The sequence below is a fragment of the Struthio camelus genome, chromosome 10 (genome assembly GCF_040807025.1).
Source record: "Struthio camelus isolate bStrCam1 chromosome 10, bStrCam1.hap1, whole genome shotgun sequence".
Classification (NCBI taxonomy): domain Eukaryota; kingdom Metazoa; phylum Chordata; class Aves; order Struthioniformes; family Struthionidae; genus Struthio; species Struthio camelus.
The window spans coordinates 22,059,756-22,084,530 of NC_090951.1; the positions used below are offsets into that span (position 1 = coordinate 22,059,756).

General features: G+C 47.6%; 1 protein-coding gene and 1 long non-coding RNA gene across 8 annotated transcripts in view; both read left to right on the forward strand.

Moving 5' to 3' along the window:
* Positions 1–1,139: 1,139 nt before the first annotated feature.
* On the forward strand, positions 1,140–2,802 carry LOC138068495 (uncharacterized). Its single transcript, XR_011143327.1, has 3 exons — positions 1,140–1,852; positions 2,192–2,257; positions 2,665–2,802. It is a non-coding gene; the product is annotated as an uncharacterized lncRNA (long non-coding RNA).
* Positions 2,803–5,819: 3,017 nt separating this feature from the next.
* NUP93 (nucleoporin 93) overlaps positions 5,820–24,775 on the forward strand; it is an 88,763-nt gene continuing 69,807 nt past the window's right edge. Inside the window, exons 1-4 of one of the 7 annotated variants that reach the window (XM_068956206.1) lie at positions 5,878–5,909; positions 13,040–13,253; positions 13,834–13,951; positions 17,399–17,531. Coding sequence is in view for 4 of the 7 variants with exons in the window: in XM_009678239.2 (XP_009676534.1) it covers positions 6,547–6,634; positions 13,040–13,253; positions 13,834–13,951 (420 nt within the window). In the remaining 3 variants the exon portion in view is untranslated. Of the gene's footprint in view, positions 5,910–6,283; positions 6,635–8,873; positions 8,942–12,501; positions 12,542–13,039; positions 13,254–13,833; positions 13,952–17,398; positions 17,532–20,911; positions 21,091–23,778; positions 23,921–24,775 lie in introns of those variants that run through there. The other 6 variants (XM_068956203.1, XM_009678239.2, XM_068956205.1 and 3 more) reach the window with 6 other exon arrangements.

Consider the following 24,775-nt stretch of genomic DNA (forward strand, 5'->3'; position numbering starts at 1 on the left):
GGGGCGGGGGGGGTGGGGGGGGAGAGCTTATTTTTTCATAACTGTTTTGTATCTCTCGTGCCACGGGTGAAAGTGGCTGGAAAATAAAAGAATGGGCCTCGCTGGCGGGAGAGTGTCCGTTGCTGCCACCCGCTTCGCGCCTTCCTCGGGCTGTCCCCGCGCTCCTCTTGCGCCCGTGACTTCCTCCGGGTTTTAAAAACCAAAAAGCTCCTGGGAGCCGGGCTGGAGCGGGGGAGGGCGGGAGGGTGCGGGGGCGTTTCGGGGGGGCTCCCGCTCGGGGCTGCGGTCATCTCCGGCTTCCGGAGGGAAGCAGCGCCTGCCCGGGAATAAACCCCCGGCGGCTGGGAATAAACGGTGCCCTCGGCCTGCCCGTTGTTTGGGGTAGCCGCTGGGCGACGCCGGCTCCGTGAGCGCGGAGGGGCCGATGGGACGGTAACCTAGGGCGCGTTTCCTTTCCGAAAGCCCCTGCCGAGCTGCGGCAGCCCCTCGCTGCCTGCTCTTACACGTCCCCCCGGGTGCGCCGCGGGCAGGCGCCCAGCAGCGCCGCCCCCTCGCCCCTTCCCGGGTCTCCGCAGCGGGCTCCATCCCCAGAGCATCCCGCGCCTTCGGGCCGGGCTGCTTTCGGCCGCCGGCTCAGCGCGCCAGCCCTGCCCCGTGAGCAAAGAAACGCCCCGCTCGGCATGTGTTTGCCTTTGAAAGGCGCTGGGCGTTTACGGTAGCGGGTGTCTTTCGCTTCAGCGAGCTCCCAACACCTCCTGCTGCAACAGCGGAGCGACACTGGCGGCCGCTTTTAGGGGCCTGCCTTGCCCCGTTTCGTAAGTGCATTAAAAAAAAAAACAAAAAGCAAATAAAAAAAAATGGGGAAAGGTCCTTTGCCAGAAAGCAAGAGGGGCGGCGAGGCAAGCGCTTGGCCGGTGCGTGCACCCGGCCCCAGCCGCCGGGCTGGCGGCTCCCCGGCGGGGGCGGCAGCGGAAAGCACCAGCACGGGCTTTTTCCTGTCGCCGGTGCCCGCGCCGCGGAGGTGGCGCGGCGGCCCTGCAGCGAGGCGTGGGCGAGCGCTGCAGGCGGCAGCGGCTCGGGGCTGCGCGGCGCGGCGCGGTTCGCCCGCGGCTCCGGCTCCGGCTCCGGGTGGGGCGCGCGGGGCGTTCTGCACGCAGCGCCCGGCTCCCCGCTGTAACCTGGCGCGGCGCCGCCGGGGCCGTTTGCACGCAGCGCGCTGCTCTGCTCTGTCGCTCCTTGTTTATGCACCCGGGGCGAGCGGGCGGGGGGGGTTGTTGCACGCAGTACCCTGCTCCGTGCCGCCAAGGCCGGCACAACGCACCCGCAGCAGTTTTAAACAAACTGCCCTGCTGCGTGCTGCCCAGCCACGTGTTATCTTCAGCCCCGTGTACCGCAGCCGGAGTAGTTTGCACACAGCGCTCTGCTTCCTGCTGCGCAGACCAGCGCAACGCACCCCAGAGAGTTTGCACGCAGCACCCTGCTCCGTGCCTGTAATTCGGTGTCATGCACCCCGGGGAAGTTTGCATGCGGCACCCTGGCCCCGTGCAATGCCCCAGGGGAGTTTGCCCCCAACCCCCCTGCGCAAGGCCCCCCGCGGCGCTCTGCACACATCGCCCCGGCCGGGTGCAACGCGCTCCGGGCAGTCGGCACGCAGCGTCCTCCCCAGCCGGCCGGCTCGCCCCTGCCTCGGGGACCGTGTGCAGGGCGTTTGCACCCGCTCCCTCTCCCTGCAGCGGCATAAATAGGAGGCAGAAGGCGCTCGGCAGCAAACCTCCCGCCTGACTGCTGAGGAGCTTTGTGCCGCGGCGCTGCCCGAGAGCCATGGACGGCCAGGACTGCAACTGCGTGGCTGGTGAGCGAGCCCTGCCCCGAGCGAGCCCGGTGCCGAGCCGGACCGCGCACCCGGGATGAACCTGGGCGCATCCACCCAGGAGGCCAATACCAGGCTGGCGATGCGATTTCCCCTCTTTAACTAAATGAGAGCCGCCTGCTTGGGGAAATATCCGGTGCTTTAGTTCAGCAGCGTGGCCTACGTCTCCGGGCTGGCTCTTTGCAGCCTCCCCAAACATGATATGGGATCGGGAAAGGCAGAAAGCCGTGGGGCGGGTGCAGGTGCCCGGGAGCGGGGACATGCACCGTGCCTGTCCCTGCACCTTGCGGCACCGGGCTGAGCCGCTCGCTCTGTCCCCAGGTGACTCCTGTACCTGCGCACCCAACTGCAAGTGCAAAGCCTGCAAATGCGCGTCGTGCCAGAAAAGTGAGTGCGGGTCGCTCGGGGGCCCCGTCGGGAGGGCGGCGGGTCGGGTCGGCGATGCCCTTCCTGTCGGAAAGCTGCTCCCCACCGCCGGGGCGCCGGAGACCCTGTTAGAGCTCGCAGGGAGGTGGGGGGGGCCGCAACAACGGCGGAGCTGGGATGGATGCGGGGCTTCGCCCTGGGTACAAACAGCACGGGGTGACCAAAAACACAGATGGCGTCTCGGGGCAAGGGGCCGCGGTGCGGCAGGGCGCCCCGGCACGGCCTGGCTGCAGGCTCAGGCTTGCTCTGGAGCATCGCTCGAGCCAAAGGGTTAGATTTAGCTTGCGCTGGATTGGGCTCTCAGCAGCACCGACAGAAGCTTGGCCTTTATTTATAAAGGCCAAGTGGGTAAAACTTTAATACGGCAGCTGTGAGCTCCCTGCCCTGCCTGGCAGCACGTCCGTGGGGTGCCGGCGCGGGGCGGCGAAGGCGCACCCCGTGCTCTCCCTGAGCACCCTCCTCTCCCGGCTGCGTTGCAGGCTGCTGCTCCTGTTGCCCGGCCGGCTGCAAGAACTGCCTCGCGGGCTGCGTCTGCAAAGAGCCGTCGTCTCCGAAATGTAGCTGCTGCCAGTGACGTGGCTGGGGCCTTTCTGGTCTATCAGGAATGTTTGCTGTGTACAAATTCTATTTTTGTAATTTTTTAAACCGCTGTGGTAGCTGCTCTTGGCTTCCGTGCACCTGCGTGTAGTGGGAAGGAGATGGGAATAAAGGCTTGATGTGAGAAGTGGACCGCGTGGTTTATTCAGCCTCTCAAAAAAAAGCACCCTTCAGCTTGTAGTTTCCTGAGCAGATGAGGCTGGTGCTGGGTGGCCCAGCAGTGGGGTGCAGCACCCAACGGTGCGGTGCTGAGCGCTGCCTCGCGCCGCGTGAGCCCTGCCAGGCTGCCCCGTCTCTGCAGCACGGCAGCCTGCCCCCGTCAGCCCTGAGCAGGGCAGACGCGCACCCAGAGCTGCTGGGGATGCACACCCCGTAGGGGTGGGATGCACACCCCGAGCAGGTGGGACGCACACTCTGTCCGAGGAGGGATGCACACCCTGAGCAGCTGGGATGCACACCCCAGGTGGGTGCCCTGCACACCCCATGTGGGCGTGCTGCACACCCCGTGCAGCTGGGGTGCACACCCCATGTGGGTGCGATGCACACCCCATGTGGGTGCCCTGCACACCCCAGGTGGGAGCCCTGCACACCCCATGCAGCTGGGATGCACACCCCATGTGGGCACGCTGCACACCCCATGTGGGTGCGCCACACACGTCATGCAGCTGGGATGCACACCCCATGTGGGTGTGATGCACACCCCAGGTGGGTGCCCTGCACACCCCATGCAGCTGGGATGCACACCCCATGTGGGTGTGATGCACACCCCGGGTGGGTGCGATGCACACCCCGGGTGGGTGCGCTGCACACCCCATGCAGCTGGGATGCACACCCCATGTGGGTGTGATGCACACCCCGGGTGGGTGCGCTGCACACCCCGGGTGGGTGCGCTGCACACCCCATGCAGCTGGGATGCACACCCCATGTGGGTGTGATGCACACCCCAGGTGGGTGCCCTGCACACCCCATGCAGCTGGGATGCACACCCCAGGTGGGTGTGATGCACACCCCGGGTGGGTGCCCTGCACACCCCATGCAGCTGGGATGCACAACCCAGGTGAGTGGGATGCACACCCTGAGCAGCTGGGATGCACACCCCATGTGGGTGTGATGCACACCCTGAGCAGGTGGGCCGCACACCCCATGTTGGAGTGACGCACCCCCTGCGTCCGCGCACCCAGAGGGGAAGGGAGCGGCACTGGGGAGCACCAGGGAGCCCATGTCAGACAGGAGCCGCTCATTTTTGTGAGCGTTTGCTGCCACCTGGCTGCTTCGGTCTTCAGCTCCACCATGGGCACGCGAGGCCTCTTGCTGCCCCGCGCCAGCTCCTGCCCGCTGGGCCCTTGGGGGGGCGGCCGCAGCCCCGGCCCCTCGCAGGGCAGGGGTCCCCGCCGCCCCCGGGCGCTCAGCCCCAGCCTGCCCTCCCCGAAAAGCCCCCTCCGGGCGCAGTCGGCATTTCAGGACTCCCGTGATGCTCGGAAAACGGGAACTTGGCTCCCTGAGTTTTCGAGGCCCTTAGGGCAAGCGTGGGAGAATCGGAGGCTGCCCATGGAGCGGCCCCAGCGAGCGCCTGCAGTGCAGCTACGCACCAGCGACGCAGCAGTTCGCTGCAGACCCCAAAGGTTGTCTGGAAAGCAGGGGATATTTAAGAAGGCGGTCAGCCCCGAGCGCCGTGCTGCTGCAGCTGCCCCTTGCCGAGCTAGCTACGTTTTCGAGCTGCCTTGGGTGTTTTTATACGCCCAAGTGTACAAAAACTTAGTTTTTTTACCCTAAGTGGAGCTTGTAACAGGGAAAAAATAAAGTGGCAGGAGGTGATATATGATGGTTGGAAAGACTTGGATGTGGTGAGCCAAAAAAAAAAAAAAAAAGCAAGCCCACAGGGGACTTCAAGAAGAGGCATGTTTTAGTCTCGCTGACATTTATCGTCTCGCGTGCAGGCGACATCCTCGGGACAGTCTGGATTTCAGCGTCGCACGGAGGTGCAGGGAGCCCTCCGCGCCTCCCCCGCGGCCTCTTTCGGCGCCAGCACCTACCGTAGGCCAGCCTAAACGCCAGCTCCCGACTTTCTTTCCTGCTCTAGCAGCATTTCCGCAGTTTAGAAAATTCCTTTCGGGGCAGTCTGGGACGGGGCGGACGTTTCGGGCCGCCTCAAGCCTCAGGGAAGACGGGAGCCTCGAGAGCGGCTGGGAGGCTTTGACGGGGGACGTCGGCGCTGGAGAAGGACCTCGTGGGCCGTGCTCGCCAGCTCTTCTGCTCCCAGTCTGTTGTGTGTTTGTCAGACAGGCCCTACGGGCGCCAGCGAAATTCCCTGCTCCTCAGACCCGGCCCTACGAACCCTGGCGTCATCAGAGACATCGACTCTACAGCTTGCGCGAACGCCTTGCCCCCTCATGCGTGCGCGGCCCTGTGGTGAACAAGTACAGTAATATTCTCGTACACCTCCAGGGGAGCTCAAAATAACCCCGCTCTTGCATATTTGGCAATCAGAAGCGCCCAGGGTTTGGGGTTTGCTCAAAGACGGGATCGTAGGCGAGGCAGGGCTCTGGAGGGAGGCAGCGAGGGTGCTGGGAGCTGGCGTCCCCCAGGTTCCCTGGAATCGGAAGGTTTTATTACCAAACTGGCGCACGCACTCTCGGTGACTCCCCTGCGGCGCGTCGGGCTCCCGTGTACAGCGCCGTGCACACGGCGGCAGCGGCGGGCAAGGCGGAGGGCAGCCTCGAACTCACGGCCCAAGGCCTCTCCTCCTCCTCCTCCCCCCTCTCCCCCCACCCGCGCTGTCCGTGTGCGCCCCGGCGCGCCTGCATAAAGTTGTTCCCTCAGAGGGGCGGGAGCCGGCGCGCGGCGGGGGGAAGTGGGCCGGCTCGGCCAATAGGCACGCGCGGCGCTCGGGGAAGTGGGCCGGCTCGGCCAATAGGCACGCGCGGCGCGCGGCGAAGAGGGCGGGCTCGGCCAATGGGCGCGTGCGGCGCGGCGCGGGGGCGGCCGGAGCGGCGGTGGCGGCCGGAGCGGCGGGCAGGTGAGGGCGCCGCGGGGCCGCGGGGCCGCGTCGGGTGTGTGGGGCCGCCGCCATCTCCCCGCGGCGGCGGGGCCGGGCCGGGCCGGGCCGGGCCGGGCTCCCCCTGCCGCCAGCGTCCCCCAGGGCTCCCGGCGCCCTCTCCTCGCAGCCGCGCGGGCTCGGCGGGGTCGCCCGCCGGGCCGCGGCGCCTGAGGCGGGGCGTCGCCGGCCGCCGCCCCGGGGCTGCCCCGGGCTCCGTAGCCGGCGCCGCGGCCGCCCCTGCTGCGGGGAGCGGCGCGGCCGGGCGGCTCCTGTGGGCGCGGGGGCCGCCGCGCCGTCTCGGGGCGGTGCCGGCGGCCGTAGGCGGGCGGCTCCCGGCGGGCCCCCGGCCGGGCCGGCACGTGCTGCTGGCGGTGAGCGGCAGGAGAGGCAGCGCTCCGCTCTTGTGCTGCCCCCGCCTCTGCTGGCGTTTGGCAGCAGGCGTTGGTGGCCTCCTCGTTACCGAGCGGAGCTTTATGAGCGAGCTAGACGGGGTGTGAGACGCTTCTGAGCGGGGAAGGTAGTCCGTGTATGGTACTCGGGTTCTTCAGAGCGGTAATTCTGGTGCAGGATGGGAGAGCCGCCTTTGAATGCGTAGCCTGGACCCTTCAGTACGTACATGGAGGAGAATGGTGACCAGGCTTTCCTCCACCCCAACTTACAAGTCATCTGTGCCAACAGCAGGGCTGACTTTGTGTGTGAAACAGGTGAACAAGACAATAAGGTTTTATTACAGAGCGTCCTGGATGTAAGACTCTATTTCTGACCCTAAAGAACACTCTTTACTAGTTCCCCCTAGGAAGGATTTGCTCCATGTTACAGATTCGGTCTTTGCAGAGCTGTCATACAGCACGTGTAGTAACTTGCTAGTGCTGTTTGGTCCTAATTCTAGGCAACAGCAAAACTTCGTGATGTTGAATTGCACCTGTGTTAAAGTTTGACCTTTGGACGTGCTGAGAATCGATATGTAGTTAGCACTGTTGTGGAGTCCTGGGTGCTGTCTGTGCCCAACTCTATCCTAAACTAGAGTGTGTTAACAATTGGTGGAAGGGGTTGAACTCTCAAAAGTCCAAGTGCGACTAAGGACTATTTCTCTCCTCTGCGGATTTGATCGTGCTGACATATGTGACAGCGTTTAGGTCATGGAGAGCTAAGTCTGTTGAGGAGGATAAATAAGAACTTGTTCACATATATTTTATTGGACTCCGTTTCTGTTATGTCTCGAAGGGGTCTGCACTTTCTTTGAAAGACTTACAGGGGCTTACAAATTGGAAAATTTAAAACGTGACTTAGATAATATATGTGATTCTGTGATCTAATTTCTAATGTTCCCATGGGGTAAGGTCACAGGAAATTCACAGGGCAGGAGAGGGTCTGGGTTTTCATCTAAGGAATTTCAGAAATAAAATTAAATGTTTGATTTAATGATTGGCCGGTTTGCCCTACAGCTGAAGTTAGCGGCCCACTGAGCTTGGGTGGTCAGTCACGTGCCTAAAATAAGTACCAAGTGTTTGGAAAACAGGGTGAACGATGAGATGGCAAAACTGCCAGCTGAGCCAGTTATTTAGGATAGTAGGGACTTGAGACCTCTGGGAGGAATTCAAAGTCAGATGGCAGATAAAAGTCAGTGTTGACAAATGCATAGTAATATATATTGGAAGAAATCATTGAAAGTGCTTACTGTACGATTCTACGTTAAGTAACGAACAGGATAGAGAAGAGTGGCAAGGCTCTTGTTTGCCCTTTCACAGAGTTCAAGAGCAAATGACAGTGAATGTCAATGCCTTTAAAACTTTGAAAGAAATATTTTTATGCAGTACTGATTTTGCACATGTACTGTGCTGTCACAAGAGATCTTTGAGACCAGGCGCTTAATAGCGATCATGAAAAGACCGGTCATTTACATGAATACCTGTCAACCTACAGATAAGGTTCAGAACAAAACATACAGGATTGAATCTTGCAGGGGGCAGGGAGGATTAATTGGTGGGTGACCACCTGCTCTTTGATTTCAGACTCTGCAATTCTTGATCCATTTTTCCTGTCTGTAAAATGGGGAATATGATGCTAACTTTCTCTGTGAAATGTTCTGATGTCTACTTATGCAAAGTACTGCACAAGAGCTAGGTATTATTACTGCTATTCATACAAAACTCCTGAGGCCTGCAGAACAGGCCTTTTATTTATTCATGTTTAGCTTCTCTTCTAGCTTCAGAATAAATTGTAGGCTCTGGGGAAAATGTTCTCAAAGTTGAAACAAAAGGAAACACTTAAGAAAAACATAGTTTATACAGAAATCCTTGGTTTAACAGAACACGCGAAGCATAACAACAGACCAACACACCAAAAATTTATGTTTTTAACATTGATAGTAGTGGCTTGTAGTATTCAGGCTATAGTCCTCTGTTGTCAGAGAAGTAATGACAGCTTTTCTGGTAGAAGTTGAAATACTTGCTACTGATCTGGACTGGCAGAAAGTTCATTTAAGAAAGGAGAGGGGGGGAGGCCATGGAGGAAGCTAGGGAAAGTTCAGCTTCTTCTCATCGGGTTAGTAGACAGAAGTTATAAGGCCTGTCTTCAGATCCTGTTGAAAAAGCACATCCTTACTCTCATCTCAGATCTTGGCTGTGGTAAGGAAAGGAGAGTTATCTGCTGTCTCTCACCAGTGTGCTTTTGTGTCTTTACTGCCAAAAGATAAAGGCAGTCCCTGTTTCTGGTGCTGGTACTTTGCTGTGCAAGCAGAAGAGTGAAGCATACCTGGACCTGGTTCATGGTTATTTAGGGCTTCTCAGGGGGTTCAGGATGGGAGAGACGAGACAGAGCCCAACTCATCAGGTTGGCTTGCTTGAGTGCTTAGGGCAGGGAGGCCTCTGCAAGAGGAACACTAGGCTCCGTCTTCATTTCCTGTTTGAAAGAACCTCTTTGTAACTTATGGAATTGAATTAGTTTATCAGCTGTTCTGAATGTTGTGGGTGCAGCTTTCCTTCTCTCCAGTGAAATTTTACTTCTTTTTGGTAAGTACTAGAAAAGCCTAAATGTTTAATTTGTTTCTCAGAGTTAATTAGATGACAAAAAGGCTGTCAGTGTGTGAAGCACAATAGACACTTGCTCACACATTAGAATATGTCAGCTTTAAGTTTTTCTGAAGATAGTACAGTAAAGTGTTCAACATGGACATATTTGGAGTATAATAATTACAGTGTTTTCATTAGACAGCATTGTAATCCTCTTGAGGAATTTTTAGTTCTATTTTTTTTTTTCAGGTAACAAATCATCATTTAAAGTCAAGCTGAATAGAATTAAGAAACCTGTCATCTTTTGTGATTTCTTTTTGGCTTAAATCCAGTCAATTTGTACAATATGTAGCATTCCTTCATGGTTTTGAATGTTGGAAAAACGTTAAACTGGGGTTTTATTGGACATGGAATAGTAGTCTAGTGCAGCAGCTTCTATTGATAAGTCATCAAAGTTGTTTTACAGAAGAGCCTTTCCAGTCCTGGCTTTTAGCCCAGGGTTGATCTGGTTTCAGAAGTTAGTTTAATTTCTTCTGTACTTTTTTCCCCTTAGGTGTCAGTTGTTGCTCTTTCCCCAGCCAGACGTGAAAATCTGGCATTGTTCTGCTCGTTACTGTGGTAGCAGTTTCCATCTTGAACAGCAGCATTAAGAGTCAGACTGCAGTCTCTCGGATGCAGTAAATTCTGTCAGTGTATAGACTAAGTCGTTTGTGCTGTTACTCAATCTAAATATTTGAATTCTGTCATTTAGAAAAAGCCGTTTAATGTTTGCTCTCTAGATCAGCGTTGAGCTGTCGTTCCCAGTGCTTGGGTATAATCACAGGTCATTTAACTGGGTCAAAAATAACTAGTTTATTCTGTATTTGCTGATTTCGGTCTGTTTTCCAGAGTTATTGCAACTGTCCTACATCCATAAATTTATGGGACAGACCTTATGTGCTATTGACACTGGGTCTATGACTAAAAAGCGCAGGTTTGGGAGCTGTTTTATAGTGCACTGATTCTTCATGCTTTTGGTTTCAGTGCTCTCTGAGAAGATAGTGCCTTCTAATGCTCCTGGCTTTTTAATCTCATTCGTAATGAAAAGAGGAAGTGGACCGGATCGAATCAGATCGAACTGAAGCCTGTGCTCTTCTTGCAGTCACTGCTCCATACACAGCTCCCAGAGGATCCAGTAGTTGCAGTCATAACTGTAGGGAAGCGTGGCTGTTCTGGTCGGTGTCTGCCAACAGAGGCTGCTTCTGGCAGTGGTGCACCTGAGTTATCTCAAGTAAACACTGGAAAGATGTACTGCATTGCAGGGCATGAAACTGCTTATTTCTACCCTGCTTCCCAATCTCCTTCATCTCACTGGCATGCTAATTTGGGCCAACAAATCCAGTCTCAGCTATCTCACCTGATTAACAAGTCGGTGCAAATATAATCATCGCCTCCCCCAAAAGCTCTTGGTTTTCCAAAAGCAGATGGGGAAAGCTCGTGAAATTCTCCATGTCTGGACACAGGCTGTTAGGGTCTGTCTTGGCACCCCAGCAGAGCAGTCGTGTGCAAATGTGCATGCGTTGGTTTATCTGTCTAATTGCATGTGTCTGAATGAATCATCACACAATGCTTTTAAATTGGTTCTTCTCCAGATACGCTAAGAGCGCCCTTGCCACTGGTAGTTGTGCTTAGGAATGGTGGTGGAGCGTGAGGAATATAAAATGGTTCCATTAGATTGCTTCAGTATGGTTGAGGGGTACCAAGAAATACTTGAATTACAGGGTATTTTTAGCTTGCAAAAATGCTCAGTTTTCTTCTTGGTGTGCTCTCTTGCTTTGTTCAAATAACCAGACAGCTTCTACTGATTATATTTTTGAATAAATGATAAAGGGCTAGAGTTAATGTCCGAGGTCTGAGTTGTCTTGTTTAATCTCAGGCCCTTTAAGGTAGGGTGAAACAGATGTATGTAACTGAAGTAGACCAGAGACTCCCATGGCTATAGCACTGTACAGTGAGACTGGCTTTCTATGATCTTCTCTTCTCAGGCCTGGAGAAGGCCGCTTTCATAAGAGGGGCTTTTTTTTTTTTTTTTTTTTTAAAGAAATTGGTAACTTCTGATTAATGAAACTTAAGAAGAAGCCAATTTTGTTTTTGACATCAAAGGGCAATACCCAGGCTTTGAGAACTGTATAGGTACCAAAGAGTAGATGTTCACGCTGCTACAGTGCTTTTTTAACCCCCTTACCACCACCTGAAAAAAAAATTCAGCAATTTTGGTTATTTGTGAGATTAATTTTTCTGCTGTGTTCTGAATACTCCAAAATAATTTTCAAGTGTGGGCATTGTGCTTAGATGCCTTTGAGAAGGGAATAAATGAGATGAATCACTATCATTATTCATGTTATCCTGAAAGCATGCATGAAGTGTTTTGATTGCTCCAATTTTTCTTGGTAGTGGAGCTGTTTTAAAAACAAGATAGAAGATAATTGATCAATTCCCACAACGCTGTTTTGATGCTGAAACTGCATTTGTGGGACAATTTTGTGTGTGCGTGCTACCTAGGTACATATAGCAAGGACACCCACAACTTGACAAGAGGGTTTTTTTTAACTACTCTGTCTCACTTTGGTCAGTTTTGTTTCTAGTATATTTCTGTTAGGTTCACGTTGGTATGCTGTGCCTTGGGAACATGGCTGAAGAAGAGAAAAACAGTGATAACTCATCCTTCCTCTCCTGACAGGGCAGCCTCGTGAGCTCAGTCTCCTGTTCTCTGCTAGGAGAAAGTCAATTAATTACTTCTTGCAGGATTTTATTGTTTTATTGGTTTCATGGGAAAGTTAAGTTGATAAGGTCCTTTGCCATGCGAATCCTATTGTGTTAGAAGGGAAACAAGCCCCATCTTAGCTGCTTTCTGCAGAGCTAAATTGTGTTAGACCTTAACTGTGCCTCCCCCAATCCATTCCTTGAAAGCAGCTGTTCTGATCTTTGATTCTTGTCAAGCATGTTGGGAATCAGAAACCTACAACAGCTGCAGTAGTCTGAAAACTTTGTAATAGCCTTTCTTTTCCATTTGATCATGGATGTTCCTTGATACTTCTGTGAAGAAGAGAGAGCTTCAAACTCTTGGCTTGCTTTCCACTAAGCTGAGCTGACTTTTCCCAGTCCTAGCAAGAGTAGAAGTCAGTGCTTTCAAGTTTGAGTACTTTAAGTTAAGCAGACTATGAGACCTGGCTTTACGGAGGTGCCAGGTGCTTGTAGCACTTCACTGATTTGGCAGCAAATCTGTTGGGTTTGGTGCCCGGGCACCTCGAGTTGAGCTTTTGGTTCTCGTTTTCCGTTAACGTGGACACCATTGCAACTACGCAACCCTAAACACGTCCGTTTTTGTCCTTCTCTTAACAATAACAGGATCTACTACAGCCTTCACCTTTTGCTGTGTAGTTTTTGAGTTACATCAAATGTATTCTCTCATTTGATATATGCAAGCTCTTCCTGCCAGCACTAGTAAGGCTTCCTGCATGCATTGAGGGAAGACGTAATCTTTTTCATTGGAATAATTTGTATGTATTTCTTTTGATCTTTGGAGTTAGTGACACATGGATTTACACATCTTCCTAGATGGTTAGTAATGTCTGTCTATGTACACATATATGCTCATCTGTTTTGCTGTTAATTTAGCCTCATGTTCAAGCTACATGTGTTTCAGCCTTTAAATGAATGTATCGGTAACCTCCATATATGTATAATATATATTAAAAATGTCTTTATACACAAGTATTTTATGAATTAACACCAAATCTTTCACATGGATTTCTTGGTTTTCTTTTCACTCCCCTGTGTATCAAGGCAATATATAAACTGTCACATGGTATCTGTATCTCCCTTCTAACATGACTAGGTCTGCCTTGAGAACTTTGCAAGGCAAACCTCTGTCTGTGCGCACTTGAAAGTATTTGCTTGTTGTTCAGTGCTTGTGAAAGGTGGTGGGGGTGGTGGGGGGGAATAGGATCCTGTTCTAGATGACCAGCGATTGCTGGTCTCTTTGTGAGCCTGTAGGTGTAGAAACTGCTTATATATAGCTGAGCAGGAATTTTCTCAAGGTTTTCTTTTTCTTTCAAGGTTTCTGTGCATCTTGTGTAAAACCTGCAACAGAAATGGACACTGAAGGCTTTGGAGAACTTCTCCAGCAGGCAGAACAGCTTGCAGCTGAGACAGAAGGTATCTCTGAGCTCCCTCATGTAGAACGCAACCTCCAGGAGATTCAGCAGGCTGGGGAGCGCCTGCGTTCCCGCACTCTGACCCGCACATCCCAGGAGACTGCAGATGTTAAGGCGTAAGTACTAGCGAAGCTGAGCACCTGTGCTGGAAACTGTGGACACTGAGGGTAGAAGTTGTTTGCAGACTTGGTTTTTAATGTCTGTGGACATTAGAAACCAAACCTCCTTGCTGGGAGGAAATACCCAGGAGAAAGAGAATGACTGCAAAGCTATTTTTTGCCCACCTTTCTGTTACTTCAAAAAAAAAAAAAAAAAAAAGTAACCAGCAGGCTCATTGGAGGAGCTCCTATTCCTGATCTCAGGTAATAAAGTCAAAAAGTGCAGTACCTTGTTCTGGACACTGCTGAAGGCATTTAGCAACATACTGTAAAATTTTTCTATCTGAAAGGACTTGGCGGGTGTGCAGTACTGCAGTGGAACAGCAGAAAGAGTTCAGCAGGGCTGAGGTGGTTAGATATACACATACAGCCATTCAAGTTTGCTTTTTATGCAATTTTCATAAGGTAGCTGAAAATATTGTCTGTACATGGCTAGCTGCTGAGCTAAATATAGGCAATGAGTTTGGATTTAGAGTTCTTAACAGTAGCCTTGTCTGTTCAGTACTGATTTCATACCTATGCAATTTCTTCATTATAGGTCTGTTCTTCTTGGGTCCAGAGGGCTTGATATATCCCATATCTCTCAGCGACTAGAGAGTCTTAGTGCAGCCACTACCTTTGAGCCTCTTGAACCTGTGAAGGATACTGACATCCAGGTATGGGCAAGTTGGATGTATTAATTACACTGTCTTAGTAACTACTGTTCTTGTGGCTTAAGCTCTTTTAAGGCCATTGTGGAAGTAGTCTTGCTCTGTGCTTAATTCCCTGGCTAGAGGAAGTACAGAGGAAAGACGTTTCATTCGATGATGGCAGATGTTTCAGTTAGTTGTTAGAGGCAGCACTAAGTGACGAGATCCGCAGAAGTATCTTAAGTTCCTAACTCTTGCTGAAGCCATGAGGAACTAGGCAGTTACCACCTCTGTGGAACTGTCTGTGTTGGCTTTGCAAGGCTAGATTTCACAGGGATGCCTCCCATAGTTTTGAGGCCTCTCTTATGTCTGGTTGGAAGAACACATGATGAACTACGTGGGAATTTTGAGCTCTTGGGGCAGGGAGCATTGAAGTCAATGTGCATGATGTGGAATAAAGGAGGTGGGTAGAGCTGCTTCTTTCACTCTGTATCGCAGAAGTCATAACCTTGTCGTGCTGGTAGACTAACTTGCCATGTTTCCTATGTTATGCCACTGTGACTTAATTGCATAAACTTTCCTGCAGTTCACCTGGTGAACGTGACCCATCTATTTCACTTTACGATAGTTGCCTACCTTTGTAGAATGTCTCTTGGCATACTGCTCTTTTTCCATCAAAAAGAAAACTGCTGTATTCATTACTCGGTTAAGAGCTAGCTATCGAATTGATCTTGCGGGTTGCTTTGAAGAAGATAGTCTTAATTATTGGTTAATCAGTTTGAGGCTTCTGTTCTCTCTTCTTACTGATAGATGGCTAAATGAGGATGCTCAAAAGGGTTTTAAGCTCTTATTCTTCACAGCGTAAGTATGCCCTAAACTACTTACCTTCAGAAGGGAATTCCCTTGGGGGAAGAGAGGAGTGGGAAGAGTTATCCCATGTTACCTACTGTAGGTTTCATCCGAGCAATTTGTGCTGCCCACTTCAGGTAGACAGGCCCTTAGGCTAGTCTCATAGTGTTAGGAGTCTTGTTCTTCTGTCTTCAGGCAGATTGACTTAACTCCCTCTACCCTAAGGGCTACAGCTGTTCCAGGAGTGCTAGTGTGTGCTCTGGGTCATGTGGCAGGGAGATGTTGCCTTGGTGTGCAAGCAGTAACTCCTCAGTGTCTTCAATCCTGTTGGCCTCAGAGAGCAGGGGGTGAGTGTGTGTGTGTGTGTGTTTACGGGAGAACTGAATAGCTTGGAGAATCTCACGTGTTTGTTGAAGATGGGATTTCTTGTTGTGACTTTGCTCCTCTTCACCTTCAGGCAATTCCTAGCATTGTTTTGTTTGCCTTCTCTTGCCATCCCCAGATGATTTTATACACTTTCCCAGCAAAAATTAGTACAGTCTGGAGACTTTATCTGTTGTGTGATCATAGGGCGAGAGCTGTAAAACTGCTGGCATTATTCACTTTCTATCTTTTCTCATTTTATTCCTTTGTTCCAGTTTCTGATATTGTCGTATCTCTTATTAGGGATGTTAAACTTAGTACATATCTTCCTTGACCCCATTCTGTCTAAATTTTTTTCAGGAACTCTTCCTTCCTTTCTTTAGGTTTACTACTGCTATTCTTCTTTGATTTCTGGTGCTTTTTCTTTCTCCTTCAGGAGAAATTTTATAGTCGATTCTCAAGCCCAAACGTGGTGGAGCTTTTGACTCTGGTTTGAGTTGTGTAGACATATGGGCAAACAGCAGTGCTTCTTAATAGGACTGTGTAATATTCGTTTCTATCTTGATTTTTTTTTTTATGGTTACTTGACCAAAATGTGAGGCTTCCTTTCCTATTTGTGCCAGAACTTGAGGCCTGATCATTGTATGGGCATTTGATACTGTTGATCAAATTTTTCTTCTCGTCTTCATTATATTTTTGACTGATGTCAATATTTTAATATTTTTCATTAAAATGCATTTATTTCTTTAAAAGTGAAACTTTTTGTTTAAAATTGTGACAATTTGTATTAGGGACTAAGCTTGCTATAATCTGTTAAAATGACTTCATCAAGACAAAAATGCCTATTTTTATTTAAGCCTTCTCAAATTTTAATGAGTTAAATGCTGCTTTAAAAAAAGGTATACAGTATTTTTACCTTTGAGATCAGCATAAGCATTATAAATGTCAGTGTTACATGCTGTTTGAAATTGCCATAAGTACTTATTTCATCCTTTTCAATGTAAAGAATGCTATTTACATTTTTCTAAATGTCAGCAAATTCACTTTCTTTGTCACTTCAATTCGTTTTTTGTTTCAGTTTAGGTAGCAGATGCAGAGACAGTTTTCTTGATGTTACCTTGTTCAACCCATGTTAAGAAACTGGCATTAAAATACACTTTTACTGCTTTCATCTTCTAATTTCTGAATTAAAAAAAAAAAAGAGACTGACATTGAGATTTCTTAATTATAAAAGCTGGAAGGATGTGGGACCAGGTTTTTCAGAGTATTTTGCCACCTGAAACTGGTGATAATACCTCAAGAGATTTTTTTTTCAGTCGTGCTTAAGCGCTTTGGATACCTGAATCCCACTGATTTCAACTCCAGGTGGTTTGTGTGGGAATTGGGGACCTAACTGCACAGGCATTCTTGAAAGTTCCTTGAGAATTGGCCCACTTGCATCTGCGGGTGCCAAAATGCCTCTGTTTTTAGCTGTTGCTTTCAATCTGTCTTTTCACTCCTAAAGTTAGTTATTTCTTTTGGTTTAAGACGACAGTTTGAAATGCAAACATTTTGAAATACAAGCTGGATACTTTTTGCTTTATGTAAGGCAGTTTAATTGATTAAACATTTTAAAGTGGTCTGTCTCTAGTTGAATTTTAATTTCCATCCTGGTGGAGCTTGACACAGAATGTGTGTGTGTTTGTGAATGTAATCTAGTAAACAAACTTCTCAGCTGTTGTCTTCTAACTTAATAAAAATGTTTAAGGTTCTGTATAAATATTGTGCTCATTAAATAAGTTTATAGTGTAAATGTAGATACCATAGTATCCTGTTTAGAAAACTAAGTTTCAAATTTAGCCTTGCCAATTAACACGTTTAAATGGCATATCAGCCAATGAGATTCAGCCCTTCCTTTAGGAAAAGAGCTAAAAAGTACAAATGAAAAACAGAATTTAAATCAATAATTTAAATCAAAGTTCCCTGTTTGCTGTTTTGAATCATGATTAACGCTGGTGATTTAATCAGTGATCATTTTGATTTAAATCAAACTACTCATGTCTGAGGCCTAATACACGTGTGCTTTGAATCTTAAATTTTTTTGCAGGACATGTGCAGCGAGTGTTCACAGTAAACTAGCTAAAACTGATCTGCAGTGGGAAGCATGACACTCCATTTTAGGTGATTTTTCTAGGCTTATGAGTAACATGCAGGAGTTCTAAATGTCTTGTCCCCATTTATCTGGTGGTTAACAGGTGCAAGTATTTTTGTGCTGTTTTGCAGAACATCATCCTCTGCTTTGTCTGAGGACATTTGCAGTCAAATCTCAAGCTGTCTGGCTGATGTCGACAACGGTCTGTTGTCTGAAAATCCTTGCTTGGAATATGGACGACTCTGCGCTCAGCTCTAGGTTCTGGTACAGAAATGGCAACAACAGGATCTTATTCTTATAAAGGAATTTTTTATTAAGGTTTTGGTGTTAGCTTTGTAAAAGCACCTTTGTGTTATACAATACTGATTGTCCTTCAGTTAGCTCTATTAACTGAGTAGGTCTGAATTTATGTAATGCTTTAGTGATAGATGCTCTACAAAAGCTTCTTATGTTATTTTTTCCTTATACCTTTTCTTCTGATGATTATGTTGGGATTTGTTCTCTTTTGCCCTAGTGAATTGGTTTCTTAAAGCTCCTTCAGTTTCACAGAGTTTATTTTGGTCAGATTCAGCCATCCCTTTACACTGAGTTCTCTGCGAGTTGCTTCTGTTGTGCCCTGGAGGGCAATGTGCAGAGTGATATAAGGAAGGAATCTGGCTCGTCGTTTTGCAGGACTCTGCTATTCCTCTGCTATTACTCAATGTTTACACAGTCATAATGATTACCTTTAACACTGGTAGGCTTTAATTTTTGTGGATGGAGAAGAGATGTTTTGTTCTGCATCAGGCCTGCAGCCAGGGCTTTCTGGTGCTACTGTTACTCTTTTTTTAACCAATAAAAACTTCTTCCCAAATAGTTAATGGGACTTGGTTCACGATTTATTGTCAGTCTTGTAGATTCAGCAGTCCTTTCCCAGTTGTGTTTTACTTTGTCGTCTTCTGATGCTCAACTCTCATATTCAGAAGCCTCTGTGGTTTGCAGCCCGTTTAGCCTTAAATGCTGTTTGAACCTTGTTCATATTACTTGTAGTAGCACTTTTGTTTTTCCTGTATGTGTGGTGTTCCTCAAGCATCAGTCTGTCCAGTTAGTGTTACCAGCTTGTAAATATTTTACGGCGTTATTTTATTAAGAAGCTGAAACACTTTTCAGGCAAGCACCCGAGTCTGCACGTTTCGTCTGCATGCTCTTCCTCCTTGTAAAGCTGCAGTGGCACTCTGCATTGGTACAGCCTATGCATGCCAGGTTGCAGGAGCAGGTCATGTCTCCGGAGGTGAAAGTGAGCGCTTGCACAAGAGGTGCAAATCTAATGCTTAGACTTTGCTGACTGTTGCGCTTATATGAGGGTCACAAATACAGTTAAATGTTTATTGTATACATTTTATAGGTTTCTGCTAACTTTTTGAATGCTATCAAGGCTCGTAGAGCATGAAAATACTCCTTGGACTTCCTGCCATGTGTTCCTACATCACTCCTTTGCATCCATCCTATTGCCAAAAAAGAAATCAGCTGTGATTTCCCTGACAGTTTGTTTGAGCTTCTGGAGCTCTGTTGCCTAAATTGTTATTGTCTCCATCTTTTCTTATGTTACAGTCTATTCTAGCAGCCTGTATGTGGGCAGTGTAGAGAGATTTGCTGGGATCTGATTTCTCAAACGAGAGCAATCGGCGCTGCAGAGGGAGAATTCTGAGGAAAATATCCTGTTTCTTGTAGACAGAGTAAAATGCAATGGGAAAAGTCAAAGAAGGAAGCCTCCTAGGGCATGGGGTCCCAGGACACCGATAGGAGACATTCGGGCAGTGTAAGAGAATCTTGGAATTCACCTTAATAGAAGCCTCACCTTGTGTTAACAAGCGAGAGGGACTTTCTGTACAGAACCTCTTTTAAACTCTGCTCCATAGTGCTGACTAAAAAGTGCACCAGATTGCAGCTCAATTAATTATCTGAATTATTTATCAGTTGTAGATTGCTTGCACATAAAAGGGGTGAGTCCAGGAAATGTCTCCCACTAGAGCAGTAGGCTGGGAAGATTATGAGAAAGATTTTAGGCTTCCCACTAAATTATAGGAATTTGTATTTTTCCGCTCCCATCTCAGAGATTGTGTTTTTAAATTTTTCACAACACAACAAGCATTTCTTGTAACAAATCCAGTTCACAACAATTTCAACATAAAGAATGAGTTTTTAAATGGTCAGTGAGCCCCATTTTGGCAACGTCCTTTCAAAGTTGAACATGGTGTATGATGCTGTATTTAGCGCACAAATGCGTGTTTTTCTATTTTTCATTTCTTTGTGGCTTTTAAAAATATTCATTGTGCAGAAATATCTCTGCAAAGTTGGGAGAGGTGTGTGTATGTAAAACATACTGAGGTTCTGTTCAGAAGCAGGGTTTTTTTTATTGCTCGAAAGAGGCAAACTGATGTCCTCTTATAATGAGCACTCATTGTAGCAGACCTTTCTCGGGTCCCAATAATGGCAGCCAAAGGAGAAACTATTGCAAATATCGGAAGAGGTTGTGCAATTGTGGTATGTAAGCTAGGACCCAGATGTTGTCCTCATGCTCTTTGTTTTATGTGTGGGTTTCGCAGAAAGGTTCAGTGTTGCTGCAGTAAACAGGTGTGGAGACCTGATGGAAGTTAGCTGGAGGACGAAGGCCTAGCTTATACCTATTAAGAGATTTTGATTCTAGTATGCATCAAGCTCTGTGTGCTTTGTTTGAACATGTAGCAATAATTTGATACTAGATCTAGCCCCTGTATGCTTGCTTTAAAACATCTCAAGATCAAAGTCAAAGTGATAATGTCAAGGAGTGGTGGTGTTCAAACCTGTAAGTCTGGGTCAAACTCTCTGCAGATCTTTGGAAAGACTCCTGGAAACGGGTTATCCTTGCCTACATTGTTTTATCTGCTTAGAAAATCTAAGGTGAAGTCCTGCTTCCAATACACTGAATGAGAATTTTATTTGCTTTCAGTGGGATTAAAATTTCTGCATGTCTGTGACAATTTCATCTTGCACTTCTGGTCTAGGCAAAGCTGAAACTAAAGGTTGCATACTGAGGTTTATTTTGTTTTCAATTTCTGGGCATGGATGTTCAGAGTATTGACTGAATAGCGCTCTTTAAAGGTCCGTATACAGAAAGAAACAAGAGCTTTTATCTAAATGAGGGCGTAAGGTTAGACTCACGTTTGTCTAAGTAGCAACTGAGGCAGGTTGAAATTAATATCTGGGATATTTTCAGGTTTTTTCAGAATACCATAGGCAGGCTTTATATCAAAGGCAGCTTTGACTTCCGTTTAAATGTTAGTGCTGGGACAGGCATCTTGGGAGGCAATCCTACCTAAAAACTATGTTTTGTGTGTGACTCTCTCAATTTAAAAATGCTGCTCCTGACTTTTGGCACTGAAAGAGTGTATTATTCAATCAGTGTGAGCTTTTATAGTTATTTTATATTATTATTTGTGATATACTTTGTGGTATATACAAGAATAATAACAAAGCTTGTGGTAATGTACTAGAGTGCGACTAAAGTCGGAGTTTATAAATGGAAATGCTGACACAGCCTTAAAGGGGCAACCTCAAGTGCTGTTCACCATCCATCGTTTGCATTAGCTTAGCCTGAAAATGCATTTTTTCCTTTTGCAGATTTTGTCCTTTCCCATTTGCCAAACATTGATTTCTCCCCCCTCAAGTCCTTCAGTTCTAATGGAGCTTGAAATTAAGGTGGCTTTATTTTTCTGTCGCTTCCTTGTTCACCCTAATCGATGATGCCAGCACAGCTGTGGGGACCTTTTAACTGTTGCAGAGCCAGCACAGTGCACCCAGATAGGTAACCTTCTACTTTGATTTTTAAGGTTGGTGGTTGGCTTTTTTCTTTGCATTGCTGCAGTCCTAATGAAAAATTATTTGCAGTTGTAGTTGTGGAATTTTACAAAAGCTGTAGAAGTCTTGTGCTCTAAAAATATCTCTCACTATGAAGGTTCTCAGATGTGATTTTTTTTTTCCTTCCTATTGGGCTCGCATGCTACACTCTACCCCTGCTGTCTTCTTTGCTTAGGTTCTTGTTGGCTTTGTTCAGGATTTAATCCCTAACGTATACATTTATGCACGTAAATCAAGAAGAATATAGATATCCTGGCACTTAAATGTGGCCAGAGGCAGCTTTAACACAACTAAATAAAAAGTGGAGATGTGGAATGAACCTATTTTTTGGCCTGCAGCAAATGGAGTACTGCCTTAAGGGGTGTGGACTTTAAAGATATAAATTGCCTAAAAAGAAGGGGAGAAATATGAGCCCACTGAAGATGAGATGAGCAAGCTTTTGTAATATGTAACAAGTTTGCATAAACCTCTAAAAGGTATCTGCAACCTGCCTGTGGCCTTCTGCAGAACGGTGGGACCTGCAAGGCCTTTACAGCGTGCGGCCTTGGCGAGGCAGTGGGTGTTAGCTAGCCCGTCTGCCCCCTTCCTGATGGCCGCTCTCGCAGGCCCCCTCCAAGTGAACAGACTGGCCCTGATCCGCTGAAGGCCTGTGCAGATCAAGGATCGCACTGGGAAATACTAATGCTTGCATAGGCTGCAGGGTGAGTGAGGAGTGGGGTTTAAGAGTGCAGGGTTTTCTATTTCAAAGCTGATGTGCTGGAAGAAAAAAAAAAAAGAGTAATTTAAAAGTGGACTACTCTGGCCTTATTACCTTGGAAAAAGACCGTGCCATGTTTAATATAGACTATTTTATATCATTTCATCAGTAGTTTGCATTACACTCATCCAGTAAATGCATGGTACCAAGTTATTTTTAATTTTCTTGTTTGCATGGTCATAAGCTCATTTGAGTAATTGTCTAGTGATCTTCCAGTTCATCGTGGTTCTGGATTGTGGGTCCCACCTGTCGGGGTTAGAAACGGGGAGGAGAGGGACATGGTCTGCCTCCCCTTCTCTTTCTCAAGAGAGAACATGGAAGGGATGTCTTAAAACCTTATGCTAGTGCAAGGTCATGAGATGGAAAAATGGAGAAGTGTTGTTCTAGTGGATATGGTTATTGATCTATCTGAATTCTGCACTGTCCCGGCACATTTTATATTGCCTCTCTGCTTGATCCAGGTCTGTTCTTTGCATCTCAAATAGATGTGACTGTAGGCTGCTTAAACAACTTGGAAATATCTGTACAGCATAAATGTCTTAAAACTAAAACAAGATTTTGAGTCATAACACTTAGTTTCCCCGCCCCTTTTTCTTTTTTCCTTATGCTGAATCTGCTGCACGGCTTTGCTCTTCCCTATGGAAATTGCTTCCATGTCGTGCTTCCATGGAGGGGCAAAGATCCTTTTTGGTACAAAAGGCAGTTTGGGGATCGCATCTCCCACCTTTTGGATGCAGCCTCTGCTATAGCAAGGTGAGGACCTCTCTACTCCTCACTAGCACTGCAGGACCATTTAAAATGCCGCATGTAGCTGGGACTCTAGAGCGAACCTAGGCCAGTGAAATGTGATTATTGGAGTTAGAATTTTGCCGAGACACCACATGGCAGAGCGTTACAATTGCGAAAAGTACTGTGAGATCGTTAATGATTTTCAGGATCCCTGTGGCATGTTACCAGGAGGGCAACACAGTACCTCTTAATGTCATGCAATCTCAATAATTTAGTGTTCACCGAGGTCTTGTATTGACTACGGACTTAGACAGCGTGTGCTCGGCATGTGCAAATGAACTCTTGGAATTAGTGTTTACGTGGTGCTGCAGAAATTCAGTAGAGCTGTTTCATCTCTGTGATTATGCAACTTAAACACTGGCAAGAAGAAACAATGCTGAGATGCAAATTCTTGCAACCTGTCAATTTGCTGCCTCCGTGTATCATGTGATAGAGCAATTACTTGGGCTAAAGAGATGGCTTTATATATTTGAGGCTCAAATGTAGCTTTTGCAGAGCACCACTCCATTTTGCTTTGTAAAATATTGATATTCCCATCAATTTTGAAACCATTACTGCGAAAGCTTTACGGGAGAGGATTTGGGGATTTCCAGTACCTTGATTATAGCTCTGAAATTACAGATCTGCAGGGCTGTGCTGGAATTGGGCAGTGGAACCGATTATAAACAAAAGTGAACCCGGTTCATCTCTATTGCATTTAGGAAAAAGAATGGGGGAAAAATTAACGCATGAGTAAATTAGGTTTCTAATATATTAGCAGCATGTTGGATAGTAACAACACAAAGATCAGTTTGATCTGTTGTTTCTTTGTGTTACGGTTGTTTGTTTTTCTTTATTTCTGAGGCAGTCCTGTTCTTTCCTGAGTGCTCCCTGCTAGGGCGTTCCTGTACCTCTGTGGAAAATGGAAACAGCAACTTTGGACTTGTTCATAGCCGTGCATAGCTTTTGACACTGGGACTTCTCAGAGGTGGCAGAGGCTTTCAGCCCCGGTATCGTACTTAGGACAGCTGAAACGTGCTAGTGGATTAATGGATTTAAGCTATAGTTTCAGAGGTTTCGAATTGAAAACTGAACGTTTACTTATTTAAGTCAGGTACAGCTCTTCAGTCCTTCTGAAAAGGAAACCTGAAGAAAACTACCCAACTGCTATGGAAAAGAAAAGAATTCTGATCGCCTGCAGACTGCTCTGAAGTGGGACAGAATGGCTTGGAGCTGACCTGCGAGAGAAGTGGTGGGTTTGGTCACTTTTCTCCTCAACTGTGTTGCTTTTTAGTTAAGACAATGCTGAGGAAACAAAGGTACTAAGCTTATTTCTCAACTAATGCCTCGTGATGCTACAAGCTGTACAAAACAAATGGGTCATTCAGACCCATTGGAAAGCTTGTAATGTAGCAGGCCAGACCACCTCGCTGAACTCCTGTGGTCATAAATAGTTTTAAAACTCTGGACACTTTCTTTCTAGTTAGGCTGTTTGTCAGATCTGTTAGGAAAAAAATAGTGGTTGCTGCAGCTTCCCTCTGCTTTAGCCTCTCTAATTTACTCAGCCTCTCAGAGGTGTTACTCCACTGAAGGATTCCACTGTGCTTCATTACTAAATCATTTGTGTACTTTAGCAGTCTGGGAAAGGCCACAGGTATGTTGTTGTGCGTGCCCTCTTTTCCACTGTGTAGTAATTAATCAGTTTGAACCCACATCCAAAATCTTAATCCTAGGCGTTATCAACCCTTGATTTAAAATAGTCTTTAACACAAAAGAGTCTAAACTGTTTACCAGTGCCTGGATTTTAAACTGGTGATGTATTTGAACTTCCTCCCTGCAAAACGGCAGCCTGAAAATATGGCAACTTGCAGCTGAAATGTTTGGGTGATGTGTATGGATGTCTTTTAACTTTTCTTTTTGAAGTCAAAATGAATTCTTGTTCTTGCCAAGATACACTTCTGAAGGAAAGTTGCAGCCTTTTGAGGTGGAACTAAGGACACGTGCATTTGGTTCTCTCCTTTAGATTTTTGGCACCAGTTCTGTTCTCGCTGCCTCCTCTCTGTTTTTTCCTGTCCTTTATTTCTTATCTTTCTTACATTCTCAGTTT